At 37.6% G+C, this 22,707-nt stretch overlaps 1 protein-coding gene across 1 annotated transcript in view; it reads right to left on the bottom strand.

Moving 5' to 3' along the window:
* pitpnm3.L (PITPNM family member 3 L homeolog) overlaps nt 1-22,707 on the bottom strand; it is a 310,738-nt gene that overhangs the window by 65,022 nt on the left and 223,009 nt on the right. Inside the window, exon 6 of the mRNA XM_041581872.1 lies at nt 8,047-8,236. Coding sequence (XP_041437806.1) covers nt 8,047-8,236 — 190 coding nt within the window. The remainder of the gene's footprint in view (nt 1-8,046; nt 8,237-22,707) is intronic.

Genomic DNA, 22,707 nt, shown 5'->3' with positions numbered 1-22,707 from the left:
TTAGAACACAGAGAATATCAAAAAATGGTGGCTCAAGGTAAAAAATTTAAAAGGTCAATAGTTACTGATATTTGTATTCCAGTTGGCTAAGATTCTTTAAAAGGCCACTTTATATGATATGAACTATCTGTTGGTTTAAGTATTCATTCTTGGGCTATAGTTTTCCTTTGATGAGATAACAAAGACAGCAGAGAAGTATCTCACACCACAGCCATAGCTACCCAACAGATTTATGTAAAAAAATAAAAAAAATAAAAAAAATAATATATGTAATAAATGGCATTAGATTTGCCCAGGGGCGCTGTGCCAATGAGCCAAGTTAAGAAACTTGCCTCTGGTGGCAGTGTTCCCCTGGTTACCAGGGGCAGTATAAATGGTGCTCCTGATAACTTGAACCTAGTAACTTTTAAACCAGAAATGTTGCTCTTCTAGTAAAGAGAGTGCAATTTTGCTTCTTTGTGATAGCATTGTGGACCCCCAGACCCCCTCCAGTGCCAAAAAAAAGTGAGGAAAGGGGGTGAGGCAGGGGGGGAGCTGCAGAGGGTCCATAGCAACCAGTAAGATGTTTGCTTTTTTTAAACAGGAGAACAGTTAGGGGCAAATTCATTAACTTCGAGTGAAGGAATAGAAGAAAAAAAACTTCGAATTTCGAAGTGGTTTTTTGGCTACTTCGACCATCGAATGGGCTACTTCGTCCTTCGACTACGACTTCGACTTCGAATCGAAGGATTCGAACTAAAAATCGTTCGACTATTCGACCATTTGATAGTCGAAGTACTGTCTCTTTAAGAAAAAACTCCGACCCCCTAGTTCGCCACCTAAAAGCTACCGAACCCAATGTTGGCCTATGGAGAAGGTCCCCATAGGCTTGCCTAACTTTTTTTGGTCGAAGGATAATCCTTCGATCGTTGGATTAAAATCCTTCGAAGGATTTAATCGTTCGATCGAACAATTATTCCTTCGATTGTTCAATCGAAGTGTTTGCGCAAAATCCGTCGACTTCGAAGTCAAAGGATTTTCATTCCCCATTAATTAACCCTCGATATTCGACCCTTGATGAATTTGCCCCTAAATGTTTCCTGCTGCTTGTTCGCTATGGGTTATTGCTCCTGGGCAAACTTAATGCCTTTTACATAACCACATAAGACTTAAGAAGGATGGATAAAAGTACACTAAATAATGATGCAATATGGGTTTTAGTGAATGACATTACCATGAAACATGTGAGTTTGAAAATGTATATTTAATGGCTTACATGTGTGTGTGTGACACTTTGGGCCTCATTTATGGAGGCCCTGGATGCAAGTGCTATAGTGCAGTAGATAGGGCAGGGGTCCTTTTAACCCAGTACCTGCCAGTGTTCCCTAACTTGTGCAACAGAATGATGGGCAAGTTATTGAATGGGTAGGAGTTGAGAACTCTTGAATAGAACACTGCTAAACACAGGCAGTATTGTATCTGTCTGGAAAGTGCAGGTCCTGACACTATGGAACCTGCACCCACAGGCAAACATAACTAGGAAGCGTGGAATCTATAAAAACATTCTGTCAGGCAGTGCTGTATTTATCCAGAAAAGGAAGGTCTTTGTGGTTCAGGACCTGCACACCCACGGCCACAGGAGGTCATATTGTGTGTGAATTGCAGAGCAAGTACATGCAGTGCTGTATTCATCCACAAAGAGCTGGGCCTTGCACCCGCAGGACCATATACCAGGTAAAGTGTAAAACAATTGGCAAAATGCATCCTTCCCAAACACTGGTAAATTAGCCTATTTAACTTTATTAATATACATTTGATACAATGTAATAAAAGTCTTCAATTAAAAAATGTGTGTTTTGCACCTTGTACCAGTGCAGCTTGCATAATAAAACTTACAACTGAAAACTTTGTTTGCAATGTAAAACGTTAAAATGTTATACTGCAAAATGCGAATTTTTGTATTATTTATGAAACTATTTCTGTTTACAAATATATTTACATCTCCCCCTTTATCCTATGAGGATAATGAGTATGGCTGGACTGTTTGCTCTTCTCCTTCATGCTTTAAAATATCTGGAAAACGGCATTGAAGTAAAGTGCAGTGTAATAATATGTTGAAAAAAAAATAATTTAAGTGACTACTTGCATTCTAAATAAAGGTTCAATTTTCATATGCAGCTTTTTAAGCTTAGGAGGTAATAAGAATGCTTTGCCAATTAATAGGATTAAATATACAGTTTCCAGGACCTAACTGCTGCTTTCTTAGTATAAATATATCCTGCTTTAATTGGCTTAATATTATTTGGTCTAATCTTGCCTTTCAACTCTTTCACCAGGCACACAGCGCTAGTGCTTATTAATGTGGCTTTAAGCCAGAGTCTGCACAGAAATTCATCTATTCTCCAAAATAAATCACATTAATGTTATTAAACAAACAGACTAGAGTGTGGGCAATGTGGGTGGTTTCTTGTATTACAGTGGAGCTCGTCTAGAGCTGTTACTTCTTTGTATCAACTGCAGTGCGATTGCTCATATTTCTCCTGTTTAATCCCATTAAGTTCCCTATTTCCCTAACTAATGTGTAGTCTAAATATTAACATGCGTTCTCTCTAATTTTAATAAATTCTAACTGATGGAAGTCCCATGTGATAGCATGTGTTTGACAGACTTTTCTACCGCATCAAAAACAATTAGCAGGAATTGGCAAAGTTGTGCAGAAACATTTTTTAATGTCATTCTATAGAAACTGCACTCTGTTCATGGGCATTTCTTGGTATAGACACCATGCTGACTCTCTTTGTTTCCTTACCTGGAACACATGTGCTTATATAAATAGCAGAAATGCCCACAAATATCGATAGATTTGATGTTCTCCATGAAAGTTGGTAGCTCAGTGGTTTGCGCTGCTGTCTTACAGCACAGGGTCTTCGGTTTAGTTTCAAAAAATGTATTACTACTTCCAGAAAATATTCACTAACTCTCTGGATTTAGCCAGAAGTGCAAGGATGGGTTTGAGGAACGACTGTTCATTTAAAAACACTTGAGGACAGTATATTAGTCGTAATTCCACCTTCATCCCAAAGATGGCATTGAATATCTGTTTAGTTATTTATGCCCATGTGTGACATGTGCTATGCAAGCACCTATAGGATATGTCACACCTGAAGATTAGTAGCAGCTGCTTGAAGATACCTAGAAAGGGGTATTTCTTCCTAAATGGTGGATCCCTTTTTTGATGGAATAAATGATTTTTCTTGCTATTTAGTGCTGCTTCCTGTAGTGCTTTGGTTATATTGCTGCTTTTACCAGCACCCCAGCTAGTTGCACTTTAGAAACCAGCATTTCCTTCCTGCAGAGCCTTAGTGATTCCCAATACAGTCTTTTAGCTTGGTGATTGTCTTGTCCACGTAGAGGAGGCACGCAAACATTTATAGCACATAGGGAGAAGTGCATGAAAGTCTATGAGAAATCTTAAAACATTTTCCTGTGTGTGGATGGGGAAAGTCAGAGCCAGATTAAAGGCATCTGCATGTCACACACTCAGTTCAGTTAGAGCAACCCGATGTGGTGAGCCAATTCTAGCCTTTCTAATTATATGTATCAATAAAATAATAAGATGCCAGCTTGGTCCCCTAAACACATTACAAATATAGGAAAATAAGGGTGTATCTCTCAACCTAGAATATCTAGGACAGCAAATGTGTTTTTTAGCAAAATCTCACCCTAACTGATATTCAAACTGGAAATCCAGGTGCATTCTACCTGTTACTTTAAAGGAAAATTATATCCCCAGAATGAATACTTGAGCAACAGATGTGTGGAAGCAAAAGACACAAGTCTGTCTGTTAATTGGCTCATGTGACCTAACAAGTATAGTTTGTCTGGTATCTTTGTGTGTACCGTGAATCATACGATCCAAGAGGGTGGCCTTATTTTCTAAAATGGCGATTTTCTATTTAGGATTACCCAATGACACATACTACTAAAAAAGTATATTATGAAAATAGTTTATTTACATGAAGCAGGGTTTTACATATGAGCTGTTTTATGCAATATCTTTTTATAAAGACCTACATTGGTTGAAGGGTATAGTTTTCTTTTAACAGACAAAGCCGCCCTGCCACTCTTCTAAGCCCAAGCAGTGCTGTATTTTGGTTCGGTGCTGCCCTAGGTACCGGACTTCAGTGAGCGGCCCCCATTGTTTAAGTGATGTGACATCACACACACAACATATTGTTTCTGCCGACAAGCACAATAAATGCGCTCCTAACCCCTTACCCCCAGTTTAGTCTCCGGATTTGCCTACAAATCTGCAGCAGATTTTTTTTATAAATTGTTATATATTTATCTGAGGGCCACCCCTTTAAAGCTGCTGCCCTAAGCACCTTGGGTGCCCATATTTAAATACAGCCCCCCTTCTCCCAGGGAGCAGCCCCACAGTTCGAGAACTACTGCTCTAGTGCCTATGGAAGTTATTTTTATAGGGCAAATCGATCTAAACTGCAATATGTACAGTTAAACCCGAGCATGAATTGTTTCTCTGGGATTGCAAAAATGTGATTATGTGTAAACACTTTGTACAGATTGTTTATGGCAAATTGTTTCTACAGTGTAACACTTTGCTGCTCTTTATTCATTACAAAATTAATTTTTATCTGCGTACATTTATGTAAAGGGTTGATTAGAAAGCCTCATTCGACAAGGAAGCAGATTCTCTCGACTCAGCTAGCAAATATATATGCTGTATATGCATGGCACGTTCCTTTCCCTTTCCTTCTGAATGATTTTTTCTGATTATTTGACAGTGCATTACGCCAAGAAATGCCAAATAAATAGAGAAACCCCATTGTCAAATGGTGTATTTTCTCTTGAATTAACTTATCTCCTCTTTTAAAATCAACTAATTGGCTATTTCTTATTTAAATGAGACGAGCGGAAGAAATTCCAGTGTACGATACGAATGATGCACTCTTTTTTGGGCAGATGGCAAAACTAATCAGAGTTCAGCAGCTCGGAGCTTTTTTTAATTTGAGCCAGTGTTCATTCAATAATCCAACTCAGACTTATTTAAATCAATGAATGAATCAAAGCTGTGGCGATTGAAAGATGTAATCTATAAATCTCAACCTAAAATTTGGTTTATGCACAGCTCACCTTAAGTAAGTCTGTGTTTTAACGGGACAGTATACCAGTAACCAGAGATCTCGTAGGAAATCCATACAGACAAGGGTAAAAAATATAATCTCATTGGAGGTAGTGTCCCAGCTGGAACCTTTATGTTGCAAGGTACCCACTAAGCCACTGTGCTGCCAATGTGCTTGTAACATGGGTATCTGTGGCTGGTACACTTCCAGCACTGGCACCATACAGACCTGTGTAGGAAGTAGAAATGCCATACTTGATGCGATCAACCAAGGCAAACCTTTTTGAGCAACCTCTCCCAGGTTCACAGGCAGTGGTGTAACGAGAGCATGCTGGACCCCCCCCCGACAGAGGCTCTACCCAAATTACTAACTCCTTGTGGATACTCAGGCTGTCCTTGCTAACTACCTCTCACTACTAGAGCAAGCTAATAACAATCCTCTACCTTTCTATCTAATCATAGCAAGGGACAAGTGCCTACCTGGTCTGACTTAGTATGTCTGTCTCACCTGGTGTTGATTCTAAGCCAAAAAGGAAGTGCCTAGCTTGTGCCCCCCTTCAGGCCAACAGTACTGGCTGGTGCCCCCTGGTCGCTGAATTAGATATTACAATTATTAAATAATTCGATTTAAATTAGATATTGTTTGGAAAATTTGTTTTATTTATCTCCTCAAATGCTGAGCCATCAATTAAACAAAGAATTAGAAAGAATAAAAAACCCCAGGAGGATTAGGAAGTAGATTGGTAGGAGACAGGTGGGTAACAGTAAAGCTGGCCATAAGGATCTGCTTCTTTGGTGAGGTTGCCAAACAACCAGATCTTTGGCCAACTACCTGCTGGGCCAAATTGTGCTGATCCAATCATTTGGCCCCTTGGCCAAGAGTCAGATACTAACGGGCACCTATTCAGGTCCTTCGGGAGAGGAGCACATCAACACACTGATGCAGTCCTCACCTTCTGGGATTTTCAAACCTTCCTTATAGGTCATTCAGATTTGGCCAGATTGCTGTTGGAGAGGCAGTCGGGCAGGGTCTGGTGCTGCTCTGTGCATTGAAAAAATTAAGTCACTTCCATTAGCTTGCAGGCCCACAAGATACCCATTACCACCACCCCTCCTCCTCCTTGCTGGTTTTTGTTTTCCAGGAAAAATTTTCATGCACCATTTAGAGGGCCACGCGAGGCACAGACCTTGGAGTGCCTATATGGAAAATATGCCCCTGCATACACGTTAACTACTCAATCTTCCCATGTATGTTCAGATGTAAAAGTGAAATGCAGTTTCTGAATATTTGCACGAATCCGAGGCCTGAATAGTAGTAGAGTGACAACTTGCTCTCAAGTGATTGCTGGCACAAGTAAATGGAAGCCACATATTGATTATTGGCTGACTAGCAAATTGGCATTATATTTTATGCTCCTTATTCATAGGGCGCTGCCATCTGATTTGGATTGCATAGTGATAATGAAATGTCACCACACTTGCAAACCCTGGCTCTCTGTGCAGTGAATACCCGGTGCTTGGTGAAGAAGACTTCGGTAACCTCCAAATTCGTAAGTACAAAGAATTTCACTGGCACTCAGGTCAAATCCAAGCAGGGATAACCCTTGCTACGTTTATTTGCAAAGGTGCAACATTTTGGCGTAAAGCCCCTTTGTCAAGCATACAAAGCACTCTGTGCGTAAGCTATTTAACACCACCCCATGTTCAAACAATTAACATAATTAGTATAATTAATTTTAACTGTTCACAGCCCAATGATCAAATTGGTCCAATTGTTAATGGTCAAAAAAAGGGAAAAATCCCCAAAAAAATCTAAATAATTTGAAGAAACCCCCTGTCAGTAAATGTCCCAAAAAGAGTCCATTTGATTTCCAATGTGTACAAAGCATGTGAACCCAATGATAGTCCAATTGTGCCCAGCTTTGCTTAATGTCCCATAGTGTCCATAATGGCATAAGCGGGAAGGAAAAATATGTGCCTAATTAACAGGTGTTAAATAATAAAATGTAACCAGAGGAAATATGTAACAATCACAATTATTACAAAATATTGAAACATTTATAAAGATACCCAACATGAAGGGGGAGAGGCCGTTGGGATCAGTATCTGTCCCTGTGGCATATTCAAGTTGCTCGATTTACATGCTTTGTACACATTGAAAATCGAATGGACTCTCTTTGGGATTTTGGATTTTCCCTCTTTTTGACAATTAACAATTGGACCAGTTGCAATGAATTTGGTCATTGGACTGTGAACAGTTAAAATTTAGTATGCTAATTATGTTAAGTTAAAGTGAAACTGATGTAACTTGTGATTCCCTTATTTTTCTATAAAGAGGTCTGCCCAGAAACTGCTCTAAACCGTTTAAATATTACATGATGACCTTTACCTGATCAACATGTATTTGTTTTCTCCTAGACGCTAGACTATGCGGCAGGTTTATTAAGGGTTAAAAATGAGAATTCAAATTTTCTAATTTTTTTTTTTGGTCAAAACTCTCAAATTCAAATTGTGAATTATCCAAACTGGATTTGAGTTTGAATTTTGAGATTTATCATACTCTGGCCCTTTAAGAACTCAAATTTGAGTATTCGCCACATAAAACCTGCCAAATTCCAGTATACGTCAATTGGAGAGGTCCAGGGGTCAATTTGGTGATGTTTGTAGCCTTCCTGAAAAAAAACTCAAATCGAGAATTCGAATCGAGTTTTTAAAATTTGACCCGAATTCAATTCGAGTTATCAAGTTGTTAAAATTCATTTGAGTATTACATATTAAATTTTATTAATAACTAATTGAATATTCAGATTTCGAATATAATCAAATTCATGTGACTCAACCCTTGATAAATGTGCCTTCCAGTGTTTAAAGCTATAAATAATATATCAGCAGTGGGGAAACAGTTAAAGTTAATGATACCATACCTGCCCATTAAAGCCGGCCCCATCTGGAGACTTCAGGAATTCATTGTAAACTTGATTTGCTCTGTTGATCACCATAGCAACTGCATCTTGGTACTGTGGAGAAGAAATGGCCAGCAGCGGCAAGGCAGCTAAGGGTATGTGATCTTCACTAATGTTCAGGCAGTTCTCATCATAGCTATATGGGTTAAGGCTGGAAAAAGGAAAGCCGTGTTTACTATTCAGATGAGCAGAAGGTTAGTAACAGTGGTGCATTATTAGTCACAATTCTAACCATGTAAATTAATTACCAAGTAAATTAATTAATTACCAAGTCAATTACAGAAGAACAGTAGACAATTCTGTAAGTTTTGCATGCTTACTGTTATGTATTGACTGCTAAGAGGTTATTTATCAAAATCCAAATTTTTTCAGATTTTTTTAAAAATAAAAATGTCTGACCAAACTAGAATCCACAATTTGACCTTATTTATTATTTAAAAAACATGATTTAATAGGATCGAGGACAAACGCGATAAAATCGAGTGAAAATCTGAATTGTACGTTTTTTTTTTTCTCCCTAATCGTACATTTTTTTTAGTTTTTAAGCCCGAATAGGGCTTCTAATGATCATACTTCTACGTGGACTGCTGGTTTGTTTGGATTTCCTCTTTGTGATCAGGATCAGTAGGAAGTTTCGATTTCAGATTTTCCCTGTTTAGTGCACGAATTAACACAAATTGCAGCTATTGCCTAAATAAATCAATAGACAAAACTTATGCTCAGCACAAGCCATATTCATGGAACCAGTGTTAAAAAGAGAGTCTATTATCTATAGGGAAAAGAAGCCAGTGCTACTTAGTAGTCAAAAATTTTGTTTTTTCTAAAGAAAAAAAACATCATCCCCGTATCCCTATACATTGTGGTGCCTAAATAATGTAGTTGCCTTCTAAAGCATGGAACATGTTGAGAGACCTTTCTTAGGCTTATATAGAACAGAATTCAACAATGTTTTACAGTTGTGTTTTTACTTATAACACATAAACCTCACAGTCGTATCATAGGTTCACCTTTGATTCCAGACACTTGGCATCATTTTTCTTATTTTTATCCATCCTTTTTTCATTATGAAATCCCAATAAACCATAACGCTTCAGTTATAATTCCTTTTTAACTTCCCCAACACATGCTTCAGGCAAGATCATAAATCTGATTAGGGAATGGAAGAAATTATTTTTATATTTCACTTTTCTCCCATGGGACTCAAATCGCTTTACAGCAGGCAAGGCAGCCATTATAGGCTCATTTAATATGCTGGGACACCAGGAGATAAAGTGACTTCTCCAGGGTCACAATGAGTTGTCACTCCTGAGAATGAATCCAGGTTCTCTAGCTTTATATCCCACATCCAAGGCTGATTACAATTACAGGTATGAGATCCCTTATCCGTTAAAATAGTACCTTGTACTTGATCCAAGATATCATTTGTTGTCTAGTCAATGAAGCTTGTCTACAAAAACATGATTAGCCCTCTCTAAATGTTACATGGAAAGTCCCCTCTCTTTATAAATCAATATTCTCTTTCGGCTCAAAATTTGCATTATAAATGTATTGATTCCTAGAGAGGTCTACCAAATCAAATGCTATCTCAACAACCTAACGAGTCTATGCAAATTCAGTAAATAAAAGGAAAATTGCTACCTTATTTAACTAGAGATGATTAAGTTCTTCATTTAGGTATGGACAGGTCTATGACTTCACTTTGAATTAGTTTCCTATTACAGGTATGGGACATCTTATCCCGAATGCTCGGTACCAGGGATTTTCAGGATAAGAGATTGATCTGTCATTTTTTATATCTGTACCTTAAGTCTACTAAAAAAATCATCTAAACATACAACAAACCCATTTGGATAGCTTTGCTTACAATAAGGATTAATTACATCTTTGTTTGGATCAAGTACAAGGTAGTGTTCCTCTACTAGAGAAAAGAGAAATCATTTTTAAAATTGGAAATATTTGATTAAAATGGAGTCTATAGACGATGGCCCTCGTGTAATTCAGAGCTTTCAAGATAATGGGTTTCTAGATAACAGATCCCATACCTGTACTGGTGGACCAAATATACAGGAGATATCTAAGCCATCAGTGGGGTCTCACTTAAGGTCATAAAAACTGCTGACTTGGCCACTCTTATTGGCTTATGTATGGGGCTGTAGGGCCAACCTGCCCGGGGCTATTGGACTGGTTTGAAAATCCCTTCAGACAATGACATCATTGGCACATTGACGCAGTCCTTATCCAGTGGGTCTACTCTGTATGATCTAACCATTGGATCGAGAATAACAATTGGATCAGACAAATTTTCCCCAAGTGGGTGGCCAAATCAGACAAAGCAAGTAGGTTATTTATTAAGGTTCGAGTTGTGTTGTCCACGAAAAATTTTAGTTTTCAAGGTTATTTTTTAATCAAAAATCAGTTTTTCGGGGTTTAAAAAAACTAGAATTTTTTACCTTTTTTTGTTTTAAAAAAAAGCTCAAGTTTTTTGAGATTTATTATACCCAGACCCTGGAAATAGTTCAAGTTCGAAATACACCATATAAAACCTGTCAAGGTCAAGAAGAAGTCAACGCAGAGGTCCCTTGAACCATTTGATGGGTCATAATGTTGAGTTTTTTTCAGATGGTTTATCTCAACTCGATCAATTTGACTGCTTCTAGTTTTTTCTCACCGAAAACTCGATTCATTTCAGCTTTTGAGGTTGTTAACCCCAAACTCACTGATTCAAGTTTTTTTCTTAAATTAGAAACCATTCGAGTTGTGAGTTCATTCAAGTTAATTTGAGGTCTAAAACTCTAAATTTCGACCTTTGATAAATAACAAGGGGAAACAAAAACTCTAAATATATTAGCAATTTGACCTATAAAAAAATGTTTTTGTCATCTCCTAACACACTAGGGGGGATGTGGGTTATAGACTAGCAAAGCCAATGTTTCCCAGTCCAGTAACCCACAGTAACCAATACGCTTGGTTGCTGTGGTTTTCAATTGCTACACTCAACAAACTTTGCACATATCACTACATAAAATTCTTCTATAAAGGTCTGCAAAGATACACACTGGCGTGAGCTTGACTCTAAGAAACAGCAAATGTGGATGAGGAAATGCAGCAATGAAAAAGAAAGTGTCTGACAAAGGTAGAATATAATAAGCAAGATTATGTTTCTGAAATAAAAAGATGGACAAGTAGCTAAATCACTCTGAAAATACAGTAAGCAATAACTGTAAGAAAGCTCAAATGAGATTTCCAGAACAAAGGAAGAAGCTATTGAGTATTTATCTTTTCATCCTTTGTGTCTGGCCTTTCATCATCCAGATGGGCATCGAACTGCAATGTTTCTGAAGTCATACAAATGCATATATTATGCTGAAGAAAGCCAATCTGCATTTTTTTTTTGTATGAAATCAATTTGCTTTTTACGTCCAGCTGATTTCTCGCCAGAGGAGTTTCTTGTAATCAAAGTGGCTTTTTAAGAAAGATCAAAGAGATGAACTTATTCACTGCACATCACACAACAGGTTTAAACACACAGGATTTTAGGAAAGATACACATATAGAGAACCCCTAAAAACTGCTTTGGAAATGGGGACCGGGGAAGTTGTTACAAAGTCTCTGTATGCAAGATTTAGCTCTGCAATTTGAATTTTACTCCAGTAAAACCAATTAAGCTCTTTACCAAAAGTGGTGACTTTTTTCACTTGTTATGGACCCAAAGCAGTTTAGCAAAACATTTTGCTCCTTATTGGGGCATTGTGTGCGAGTTATGGCAGATCCAATTTACAGGAACAGTATGTGACCTTTTATAGAGAATGCTTGGGACGTGGAGTTTTCCAGATAACAGATCTTTCTGTAATTAAGCTCTTCATACCTTATGTAGAGTAGAAAATCATTTAAACATTAAATAAACAGAAAGGAAACAGAAACATTGGAACAGGAACTTCGGAACTGAATCCGATACATCAGATGGATCGGCTTTCTGACAGCCCTACATGAAACTATTGAACACTTTGGTAAAATATGGAATATTTGGGATGTATCTCAAGTGGTCAAATTTTAATCAGACAATGTCTCCCAGTCGACTTTCCAGTCTTAAAATGACCCACCTAAAATCCTTTCAAGTTTATGCTTAGTTACCAGCCATCGCTCCTCAGTCTAGACTTTATATTTGTGAAGTGACATACTACAATTTCTTTGTTTTCCTTTTTTGTTAACTGCTATTATACATAATGATGCTCATCCCGATTTTCACCATGTGCTAACAAATTGTTCAGTACAGGCATGAAATGTATAATTCAAAAAATGTTCAATAAAAATATAATCTAAACAATTAAAAAACTATAACAATGTACAGTGGGGTTTGGGGGGGCATATATGCTCCTTGAGGACAAAGCACTGTACAACAAAACAATAAATTAGTAGTAACAAACAAGGGGTCATTGGAATAAAAAGTAACAATAAGTGCATTATTAGAATACAGTTCACATAAATATAAAATATAATTACAATGCAGATTAAGTGCTCAGTGTCAAGGAAACAAAAGGCTAGAGGACCCTACCCCGTAGGGCTTACAGTCTAAATGGGAGGGTAACATACAGACATAATTCAGAGGGGTATTAAAGTGCTGGGGGTTACAGTTTGTATACAAGTGCCAGTTCAGGTGTTATCTAGGTGCTCCCAGAGGTAGTCTTTTAGTTTTGTTTTAAAAACATTGAAGGAGGATTCTCTCCTGAGAGATTCAGGAATGGTATTCCAAATATAAATATTCGCAAGAGAGAAGGGTTTGATACGGGAACATCAGTAGTAGTGGGGGGTACAACCAAGCGGTTGCTCTGAGAGGAGTGGAGGTTTCGGGCAGGAACATATAGAGAGACAAGAGATGAGATGTAGTTAGGTGCAGAGGAATGAAGGGCTTTGAAGGTTATGAGGAGGAGTTTATAAGTTATTCTTTGTTTTATAGGAAGCCATGATAAGGACTTCAGCAGCGGAGGGGCCTGTACCCTTTTGGATGAGAGGAGTAGGAGTATATATATATATATATATATATATATATATATATATATATATATATATATATATATATATATATAGGCTGTCAAGAACACCCCAAACATAGGTCAAAAATACTGCAGACTTGGAAGGGCTGAGTCAGGAGCTTTTATTGGCCCCGTTCAGGCTCTGACCCTTCTCAGTATTCTTACAGACCAATTCTGCCCTCATCATCACCATTACCCATGCTTGGCATAGCTTTACAAACCAGAACTGACACAATCCTCCTTGTTTCCCTTTCAACATCCTTAAGTAGGTATATATTTATTGCAAGCTGTAGAGCATGGGGGCCACAAATAATGAGTAAGTGCTGTATAAGTAAATATAAAGTATAGGGATCCATAGGGTTAACGCTCCTCTATGGCTTTAATTACCTACACTTCCTTGATCTCTGGTTGCTGAGCAAAAGCCCATGTCTCTACTTTTGTTTATTAGCATAATGTATACAGTGTATCATTGGTCCAGAGACTGATGACAAGTTCCTGCCATACTTCAGTATAGTGCTGGATAGAGGGTGGAGCTTGTGTTTCTCCCCTGACACACCAGGAGTAAGTGGATATGGTTGTGCTGGGAGTCTGGAGCATTAGGCCCAGTAAAGGGAAGGCCCCAAGGGTGGTGAAGCCCTTGGTGAAGTCGGGGATACAGGGACCCCGTAAATAAGGTATAGTCAAGACAGGGCAGTTCTCTGTAACAGCACTTTCTAGAAAAGAGAGGCAGATAGAACTAGTTAAGCAATAGCAGCCTTTGCGTCAACTAGGAGTGATATCAAGGGGGTAGCTCTCCCCTCAGGCAAGACTGGACTGTAGTGTAGGGATTACAGCCTAATAGGGATTTAGAGCTAGTGATTTCCCTGATCCAACATGTGGGGGATCCAGGTCACGGTACAGAGTTTCTGAGGGTGCATCTACCCATATGGTGCACTATCTTCACATGGTGCTGGACCTTAAATGCTGTGCTGTTACCTGACATATACAGTATATAATAAACCTCAAGGAATTGTGAGTATAAAACCCTGATCTGCCCCTTTAAGAGAATAAACATGTTGCTATTTGTTTGGTTTAATTCTTTTTAGTCACACAGCACAAGTGAGGTATAGTTGCACCACACCATTCCTTCCTTTCATGCAGCAAAGGCACATTCTGTGAAGAGAGGGTCAAATGTAACCAGTGATCTGCCTGTTTCCTAGCTGGACAAGGTCTAGCCTAGCCTAAATGGGGTTACAAAAGTATAGGGCTCCTTTGCACCTAACTGAACTCAACTTAGTGCCTGTCTTAGTCTGTCAATCTACATCCCTAATGTCTCCTGCACTTCCACCTAGTCCTTTGTACATATAGACACCAATTGTTATCTTCATCTGGATACAATAAACAACGTGCCTCAGACCATTAACAAAAATTTGCAAATAATCTCAGTAAATAAATAAACACAGAATAGGTGCATTCACCAAGTAATTGTCAATTATATAAAGTGGACAACGATTGTTTGAAGGCATGCATCATGTGATATAAATAGTGTATGTGTCTGCAGCTAATACTAGTAAGAATTAAAAGTAAACCTTGGACAATCATGGAAAAAAATACAGTTAAGACCCAAAGAAATGAAAGACAAAGCAACAAGACAGAGTGACGAGCAGAGAAGATAAGTAGACAGACAGATATAGAGATAGACTTTGTGTGGTAATTGTATAACCTGGAACAAATTAGCAGAGCAGCATCGAAAAAATATCCTGGTAAGGCAATCAGCCCCGTTATCTATCAAGCTCAAATATATGAACCTCAAATAATTCATAGGTTTCGGAGGGAAAAAAACTATGAATTTTTCGAGATTGATTAAAGTCCGATGGTCTAAAAACTCTGCATCCGAAAGCCCGGCACCTACAGTAAAAGCTCTCAAGGTCAATGGGGAAAGTCCCAGTGTCTGCGCTAATCTCCGTACCGATATCCGATGAGTTTGTGGTTTCTGCACAAAAAACTGCTGAAAAATCTTAGTTTTTGCTCAAAACTCTGAACAATCCGGAGTTTTCGGGGGAAAGCTCAGAAGTGTGCCTGACCCTATTTTTGTCAGGCTTTTTTCTTCATGAATAAAGTCCAATCGGAGTTGCTCGGATTACTAACTTAGAAATACTGACATAAATTGGACCTTTATAAATAACTCCCTTACTGACTTGTATGTCACAATATGTTCTTTTTTATTTAAGGACAAAAATTACTTTATAGCACAAGTGTTTTCTTTTCCATTTCTGTTGATGTCTTCCAGAACATCCATGCATTATCTACACTGACTGAAAACAAAATTGTATCTAAAAGCTATCTGGGGGGGGGGGGGTGTCCAAGCAGCAGATTGCAATGCAAATTCAGAATTTCTGGGGTCCAGCTAGATTGTCATTGTGTCCCCAGAAACATCCTGTAACATACAGTATTAGAGTCACAAGATTTTTTTTTCAGATTGTTCCCCAGAAATAAAGACTTTTTTCAATTACTTTTTTTATTATTTATTTTTTTATGGTTTAAAGTTGAATGTTCCTGTCTGGTGTTTGAGTCTGACAGCTCAGAAATTCAGGTGCAGACTCAAAACTGTTACAATTGTGCAACATTGAGTTGATACATTTCTCAGCAGCATCTTTGGAGTATTAGCAACTACTGTATCAGTTCTAATAACTGCCAGTAATAAAACCCAGAGATTCTGCTCAGCAGGGACAAAAATAAGAAATGTTTCAACTAAATGTATCCGTTTATAACAGTTTACAGGGTCGGTGATCCCCCCCCTCCCAGAGCTGCTTTAGAAGGTGAAAATGACACTTTACACCTTTATAGATATTAGAAAAAAGGTGAAACAGAAAATAAGAGGGATATAAATGAGCTGGAGAGAGTGCAGAGACTAAGTGCAACTAAATTGGTTAGAGGGATGAAAGACTTAAATTATGAGGGTAGACTGTCAAGTTTGGGGTTGTTTTCTCTGGAAAAAAGGCGCTTGCGAGGGGACATGATTACACTTTACAAGTACATTAGAGGACATTATAGACAAATGGCAGGGCACCTTTTTACCCATAAAGTGGATCACCGTACCAGAGGCCACCCCTTTAGACTAGAAGAAAAGAACTTTCATTTGAAGCAACGTAGGGGGTTCTTCACAGTCAGGACAGTGAGATTGTGGAATGCACTGCCGGGTGATGTTGTGATGGCTGATTCAGTTAATGCCTTTAAGAATGGCTTGGATGATTTCTTGGACAGACATAATATCAAAGGCTATTGTGATACTAAGCTCTATAGTTAGTATAGGTATGGCTATATAGAATTTAATTGAAAGTAGAGAGGGGTGTGTGTATGGATGCTGGGTTTTCATTTGGAGGGGTTGAACTTGATGGACTTTGTCTTTTTTCAACCCAATTTAACTATGTAACTATGTAGCTATGTAACATGGATTTGGATAAAAGTTGTGCCCATGATGTAAGGGGTGTTTAAAGTTTAAAAAAGCAAGCAGTTTAAAAGCAATTATAAAGCGGTATTCTTCATCTCTTCACTCTAACAGAAAACAAAAAATGTTGAACCGGTTTCTGGATAACAGATCCCATGCCCATATACAGTATATTCCTATAACATGTGTTTTTGTCTCTTTTGATGTGACAGTCTGTTTTTCTATGGTATAAAAACATCATTAGTAAGAGACATACAGTATAAACAGAAAATGTAGAAAAATTATTGAGAAACACTTGAAAAGGAGATGCTATGTGGGACATTTAATTCTGTTATATGACTCAGTCATCAAAATCCAACCTTAGTTTTATGTTTCCATTCCTAAGAACTGACATGCACAGCTCTATGGGGAAAAGCCTTGCCAGCAAGGCACAGTAATATATAATTTGTACAGCCATTATCTTAAAATAGAACTAACCGTCAACCTATGTAGCATAAAGGTTAGAGCTTCTCGTTAATGTTAGATATTCCCTTATGGATTGAGGTAGAAATAGGTCTGCAAGTATGTATGCATGTATATATATATATATATATATATATATATATATATATATATATATATATATATATATATATATATGTGTGTATATATATATATATATGTATATATATATATAAATGTCTCTGTCTTAAATATATTGATAATGGGTTGAGTGCAGAGGAATCTTGTATTTGTCTATATATATATATATATATATATATATATATATATAAGAAAACTAGTTGCTGGTGCACACAGTAAACTACATTTATGCCTGTGTGCAGGATCAAAAAAAACATATAAACTTCAACTCAAAGAACCGCACCATCCAGGACTTTCAATGTTCAATAAAGAGAAAAATTTATTATCAACGTTTCGGCTCTGTGTCTCGAGCCGTCTTCAGGATCCTGAAGACGGCTCGAGACACAGAGACGAAACGTTGATAATAAATTTTTCTCTTTATTGAACATTGAAAGTCCTGGATGGTGCGGTTCTTTGAGTTGAAGTTTATATGTTTATATGTTTTCTTTGAGTTGAAGTATATATATATATATATATATATATCTATGGATAGTGCCACGTATGCACTAATGGGAACTCTGTGACAGACTAAAGCAGGGGTCATGAAAATCCTATGTAAATATAATACAATTCTACATGTAAAGTAAGTTGGAGATGCTTATGGCTATGTCATATTTTTATATTGCTTTTATTGCCAGACTACTTTTTAATCCTGCCTTATAAATGTATTGTGTGTGATTTTGAGGAGGCTCTGTCCTTCTTTGTTTATATTTTGTACAAAAAGGAAATGTGAATATTTGTGCATCTATGGTATAAGTTACCCTACAGAATGATGAGTGGTCACTAACCCCTCGTATCAAATGCTCAGCTTTATTTCCTGACTGTTATAGCTTCTTTTTGCCAGTGATTTTAACATAGAGAGAAACAATTATTTCCTTGTACAGGTAGGCGATCCATTATCCAGAAAGCTCTGAATTACGGAAAGGCTCCTTTTTATCCAAATAATTAAAATTTTTAAAAATAATTTCCTCTTTAGCTGTAATAATAAAACAGTACATTGTACTTGATTCAAACTAAGATATAATTCATCCTTATTGGAAGCAAAATCAGCATATTGAGTTTAGTTAATATTTAAATTATTTTTTAGTAGACAAGGTATGAAGATCCAAATTATGGAAAGATCCATTATCCTGAAAACCCCAGGTCCCGAGCATTCTGGATAATAGGTCTCATACCTGTAATTGTATTCCTTCCATTTAAAATAACACCTTTTAACGTAACATAGTAAAGACAGGTCCAACACATTCAACTTTTTATGTTTATATATCACCTAACTGCTAGTTGATCCAGAGGAAGTCAAAAACCCCTTCTGAAGCCTATTTAACTTGCCTCAGAGGGGAAAATTCCTTCCTGACTCCAAGGTGACAATCAGACTAGTCCCTGGATCAACTTGTACTATGAGCTATCTTCCATAACCCTGTATTCCCTCACTTGCTAAAAAGCCATCCAACCCCTTCTTAAAGCTATCTAATTTATCGGCCAGTAGATAGAGGGGAGAGAATTTCACTTTACAGCTCTCACTGTAAAAAACCCTCTCCGGAACCTGCTTTCTTCTAATCGGAATGGGTGGCATTGTGTCAGCTGGAAAGACATACTGGTAAATAAAGCATTAGAGAGATTATTATATGATCTCCTTATATATTTATACATAGTTATCATATCACCCCTTAAAGGAGAACTAAACTGGCCCAAAGGAAAAGTCCCAATCTACATACGATAGATAGCCCCCCTTCCCTGCTTCCTACCTGCATAGGAAAAGGAAAGAACTAAACCCCCCAATAAAAAAGACCCATCTACTAACATAGATAGTCCTCCCTCCCTGCTTCCTACCTGCATAGTGCATATGGACAGCATGCTTACTTATTTATGCAGAGTAGCTCAGTAAAGCTCATGGACGGCATCTTCTGGGTCTTCGTTCTTCACACATGCGCCTAAAGGTTCAGAAAATTGCAGAAGGGAAGGAAGAGGATCCAAAGAAGATAAAAGACCTGGAAAATGGCACCAATGAACTCCGCTGCGATACACTGCATAAATAAGTGAGATATTGCACTATGCGGGAAAGAAGCAGGGAGGGAGGACTATCTATGTTAGTAGATGAGGCTTTTTTATCAGCTTAGTTGCCCTTCACTGAACCCTCTTTAGTTCAATAATGTCCCGTTTGAGCACTGGAGACCAAAACTGTTTGGCATATTCTAGATGGGGCCTTACCAGTGCTCTGTACAGTGGAAAAATAGATCCCTCCTCCCACAAATCTATGCTCCTTTCAAGACCTTGTTTGCTCTTGCAGCTGCTGACTGGCATTGCTTGTTACAGCCAAGTTTTTTTTTATCTACAAGGTCCTCTTCCATTATGGACTTGCCTAATGCAGTGCCACTTAGCCACCCAGATTGGCAGTTTGTCAAGATCCTGTTGCAAGGATGCTGCATCTTGGATGGAATTAATTGGGCTGCTGTCATCTGCAAACACTACATTATTTACTTGAGGACTTACATAGGGCCTTAAAGGGGGTGAAAAAATAACCAATAAATATTGAAAGGGCCCCAAAATGCAAAGTTTAGAATTGTGATCGAACAGTGGCAGCTCAAAATGCCAATGATTACTGATGACAGTTTAGTGGATCCCCTTTTTGTGTAATGACATTGTACTGCACATAAAACGTAAAACCTCCATTAATTGTGTCTGACTGTTCTTCTTTATAATTGCTTTACCAATAAATATAAATTATACAAAATCTACATAATATGATTTTGTAAAGGTCCGGCACAATGTTGGCACATTTAGCTTATATTACTAGACAGTAACCATGGCAACCATTTACCAAGAATCATGTGAAGAAGTTTAAAAAAAATAATGTCTCCCAAAGCGTTATTTAAACTGCTTAAATGACTGTCATTACCTGTCCAAATAAATTGCCAAAAGTAGGTGTATATCAGTATTATCCTACAATTTTCATGCTATGATGCTTATACTCATCTCTTTAATTATGGCACATTATGAAAGCAGGAAAAGCATTGTATTTAACAGTGTGGGTCTGGAAGAAAACATGTATCAGCTAAACCCAGTCGAAATGACATTGAATAATACCTCTGGCACATTACACAAACTCTGTAGTTAATTATATAGTGGATAATGTACCCCCTACTGTAATTTATAAAGATATTATGTCACCAAGGAGTTTTGTGACCATATAAAAGCACAAGGCCGAGTGCTTTTATACAGGTCACACAACTCCAAGGTGACTTCTAATATCTTTATAAATTTCAGTAGGGGGTACATTATACATTATAATCTACATTTTGTGTGAAATGCCGGGTGGGGAGGGGTCGGCATCCAATTGTTGTCGCCGGCATCCAAATCGGGCGTGCCGGCGTTCAATTTGAACACGGCGGCGTCAAATTCGGACTCGTAGCATCAAATTCTGACCCCCTGTTATAAACATCGCGTTCTGACGTCAGAACGCGCCGTTTATAAGGATATCATTTACAGCATGGTCCCATAGGGAAATGACCAGACTGTAGAGACCCCCCCCATATGAATTTTCATGGCTCTGACTTTGGTTGCGGTAGAATAAGCAGCCTATATATGTATTATGTGTTGTAAGACTTACTAACACTATGCTAGAAAACAGTATATATTGGTTGTAAAGTATGTCTTTCTACACCAAACTACCAAACTGCAAAGCTCTGCTCTGAGTGTTCATGACATTTTTGAACTGGACTTAAAGCTTGCCTTTTACACCATCATATCCCCAGAATATCCTAATGAAGCAACATAATAGATACTAAATATGAACACCAGGACTATTTTAAATACTTTTATGCCTAGTATGCATGGGAATTAGTGATGAGTCAATCTGAGAAATGCATTAAAGTCTGTGGGTGATATTGTTGTAGCGAAATACATTAGAATCTGTGGGCGACTTTTTTGTTGTGGTGTCTTTTTGTAGCAAAATATGGGCCAGGTTCAATTCAGTGAGAGAAAGGTGAAAACTCATGGACCAGATTCAATTTGATTCAATTCAGAAAAACTCACTGTTTATCAAGTGAAAACTCAATTGAAGTCTATGGGAAAAAACTGGAACTGAATTTGGAGAAAAAAATTTCTCCACATATTGTCCATGAGTTTTCATGTGATAAACCAGTAGATACATTTTTCTCACTGATTTGAATCTGGCCCGATATTAGAGTCTATGGGTTACTTTATCTTTTATTTTGTAGCAAAATATATTAGAGTCTGTGGGTCAAGTCAATGGGTGTTCTTTTCTTTTCTCACTCCAAAAATTTGAGTAATGCATTAAAGGTAATATGTGACTTTTTTATAGCAAAATATATTAGAATCTATAGACGACTTTTTTGTTGCAGTGACTTTTTTGTAGCAAAATATGTTAGAGTCTATGTTTTTTTTTTCTCTGCAAATTTGTTTTTGCAGCTCTGCGGAAAATCCATCGATGTGGAAATGCATAATTTTGCTACGAGTCCATGCATGGTGAAAAAATTTGCTCATTACTAATAGGAATACCAAAGTATATACCATGTATAGACACCAATAGTGCATTTAAATTTTAATGGCTGACACCCTGCCTCCTGCAACATAGCAATATATTTAGCAATATAGCAAACTATATTGGGGGAATGTAATAAAAGTTGGTAACGGAAAACTATTTGCAATGAGAACATTTATGCCGTTGCCTGAATTTCATATAGATATGAACTGGAAACTGTTTCGTGACCACTTTCAACAGTGGAAGAAAGATTGCATGTTTGCTCCAAAAGATTATGACACCTTCAAGCACTTCTTAAAAGTATGCAATTACTATTTGCAATGCAATAACAGTGTAATGAAGAATGTTACATTGCAGAACACCAACTTTTGCAAATCATTTTTTTTTTCTTTTTTTACATTTACCCGTATGTGTCATAATACCCTCTAACAGTAGATAGAACCTGTACATGTAGCACACCCGTAGGTGTTGGCAGATGTATATATGAGTCTGCTTTCCTTAACCAGGTGACACCCCAAGACCCCAGTAACCAGGCACACAAGATGGCAGTGCAACAGGCACAACCTGGCTTTATTAAACAGCTGCAGCTGTAAGAGATGATTGGTTAGAAATTGAACAATAGTATGACAACTAGAGAGGTACATTTCCTGAAGAAAATGTGAGTGGTGCTTGCCGTGGCAAAACTCAGGCCCAAATCTGATTGGCTGTTGTTGCCCCACCCCTTTTTTTCCTAATTGTGAACCACAGTCACTCAGTGACTAACATACCAAAGTTTGGGAATGCTGTCATTTAATGTGTAAAAATGGCAGCATTTCTATTTTTTTCTATTGAAAATCAATGAATGAAATTTGATTGGTTGTTGGTGGCTCCGCCCACTTTTTCTAAACTTGAAGTGGAAAACCCCAACGACCACATTTGTGATATTCAAGGTCCCTGACATCAATACTGAGAGAATGGCAGCCTTCTTAATTTTTCCCATTAAAACCAATCAAAGAAATCTGATTGGTTGGTTTTGGCTCCACCCACTTTTCTTAATTTTAATC

The sequence above is a fragment of the Xenopus laevis genome, chromosome 2L (genome assembly GCF_017654675.1).
Source record: "Xenopus laevis strain J_2021 chromosome 2L, Xenopus_laevis_v10.1, whole genome shotgun sequence".
Classification (NCBI taxonomy): Eukaryota; Metazoa; Chordata; class Amphibia; order Anura; family Pipidae; genus Xenopus; species Xenopus laevis.
Note: the sequence above shows the minus strand (reverse complement) of the source record. Positions and strands in the feature narration are given on the sequence as shown.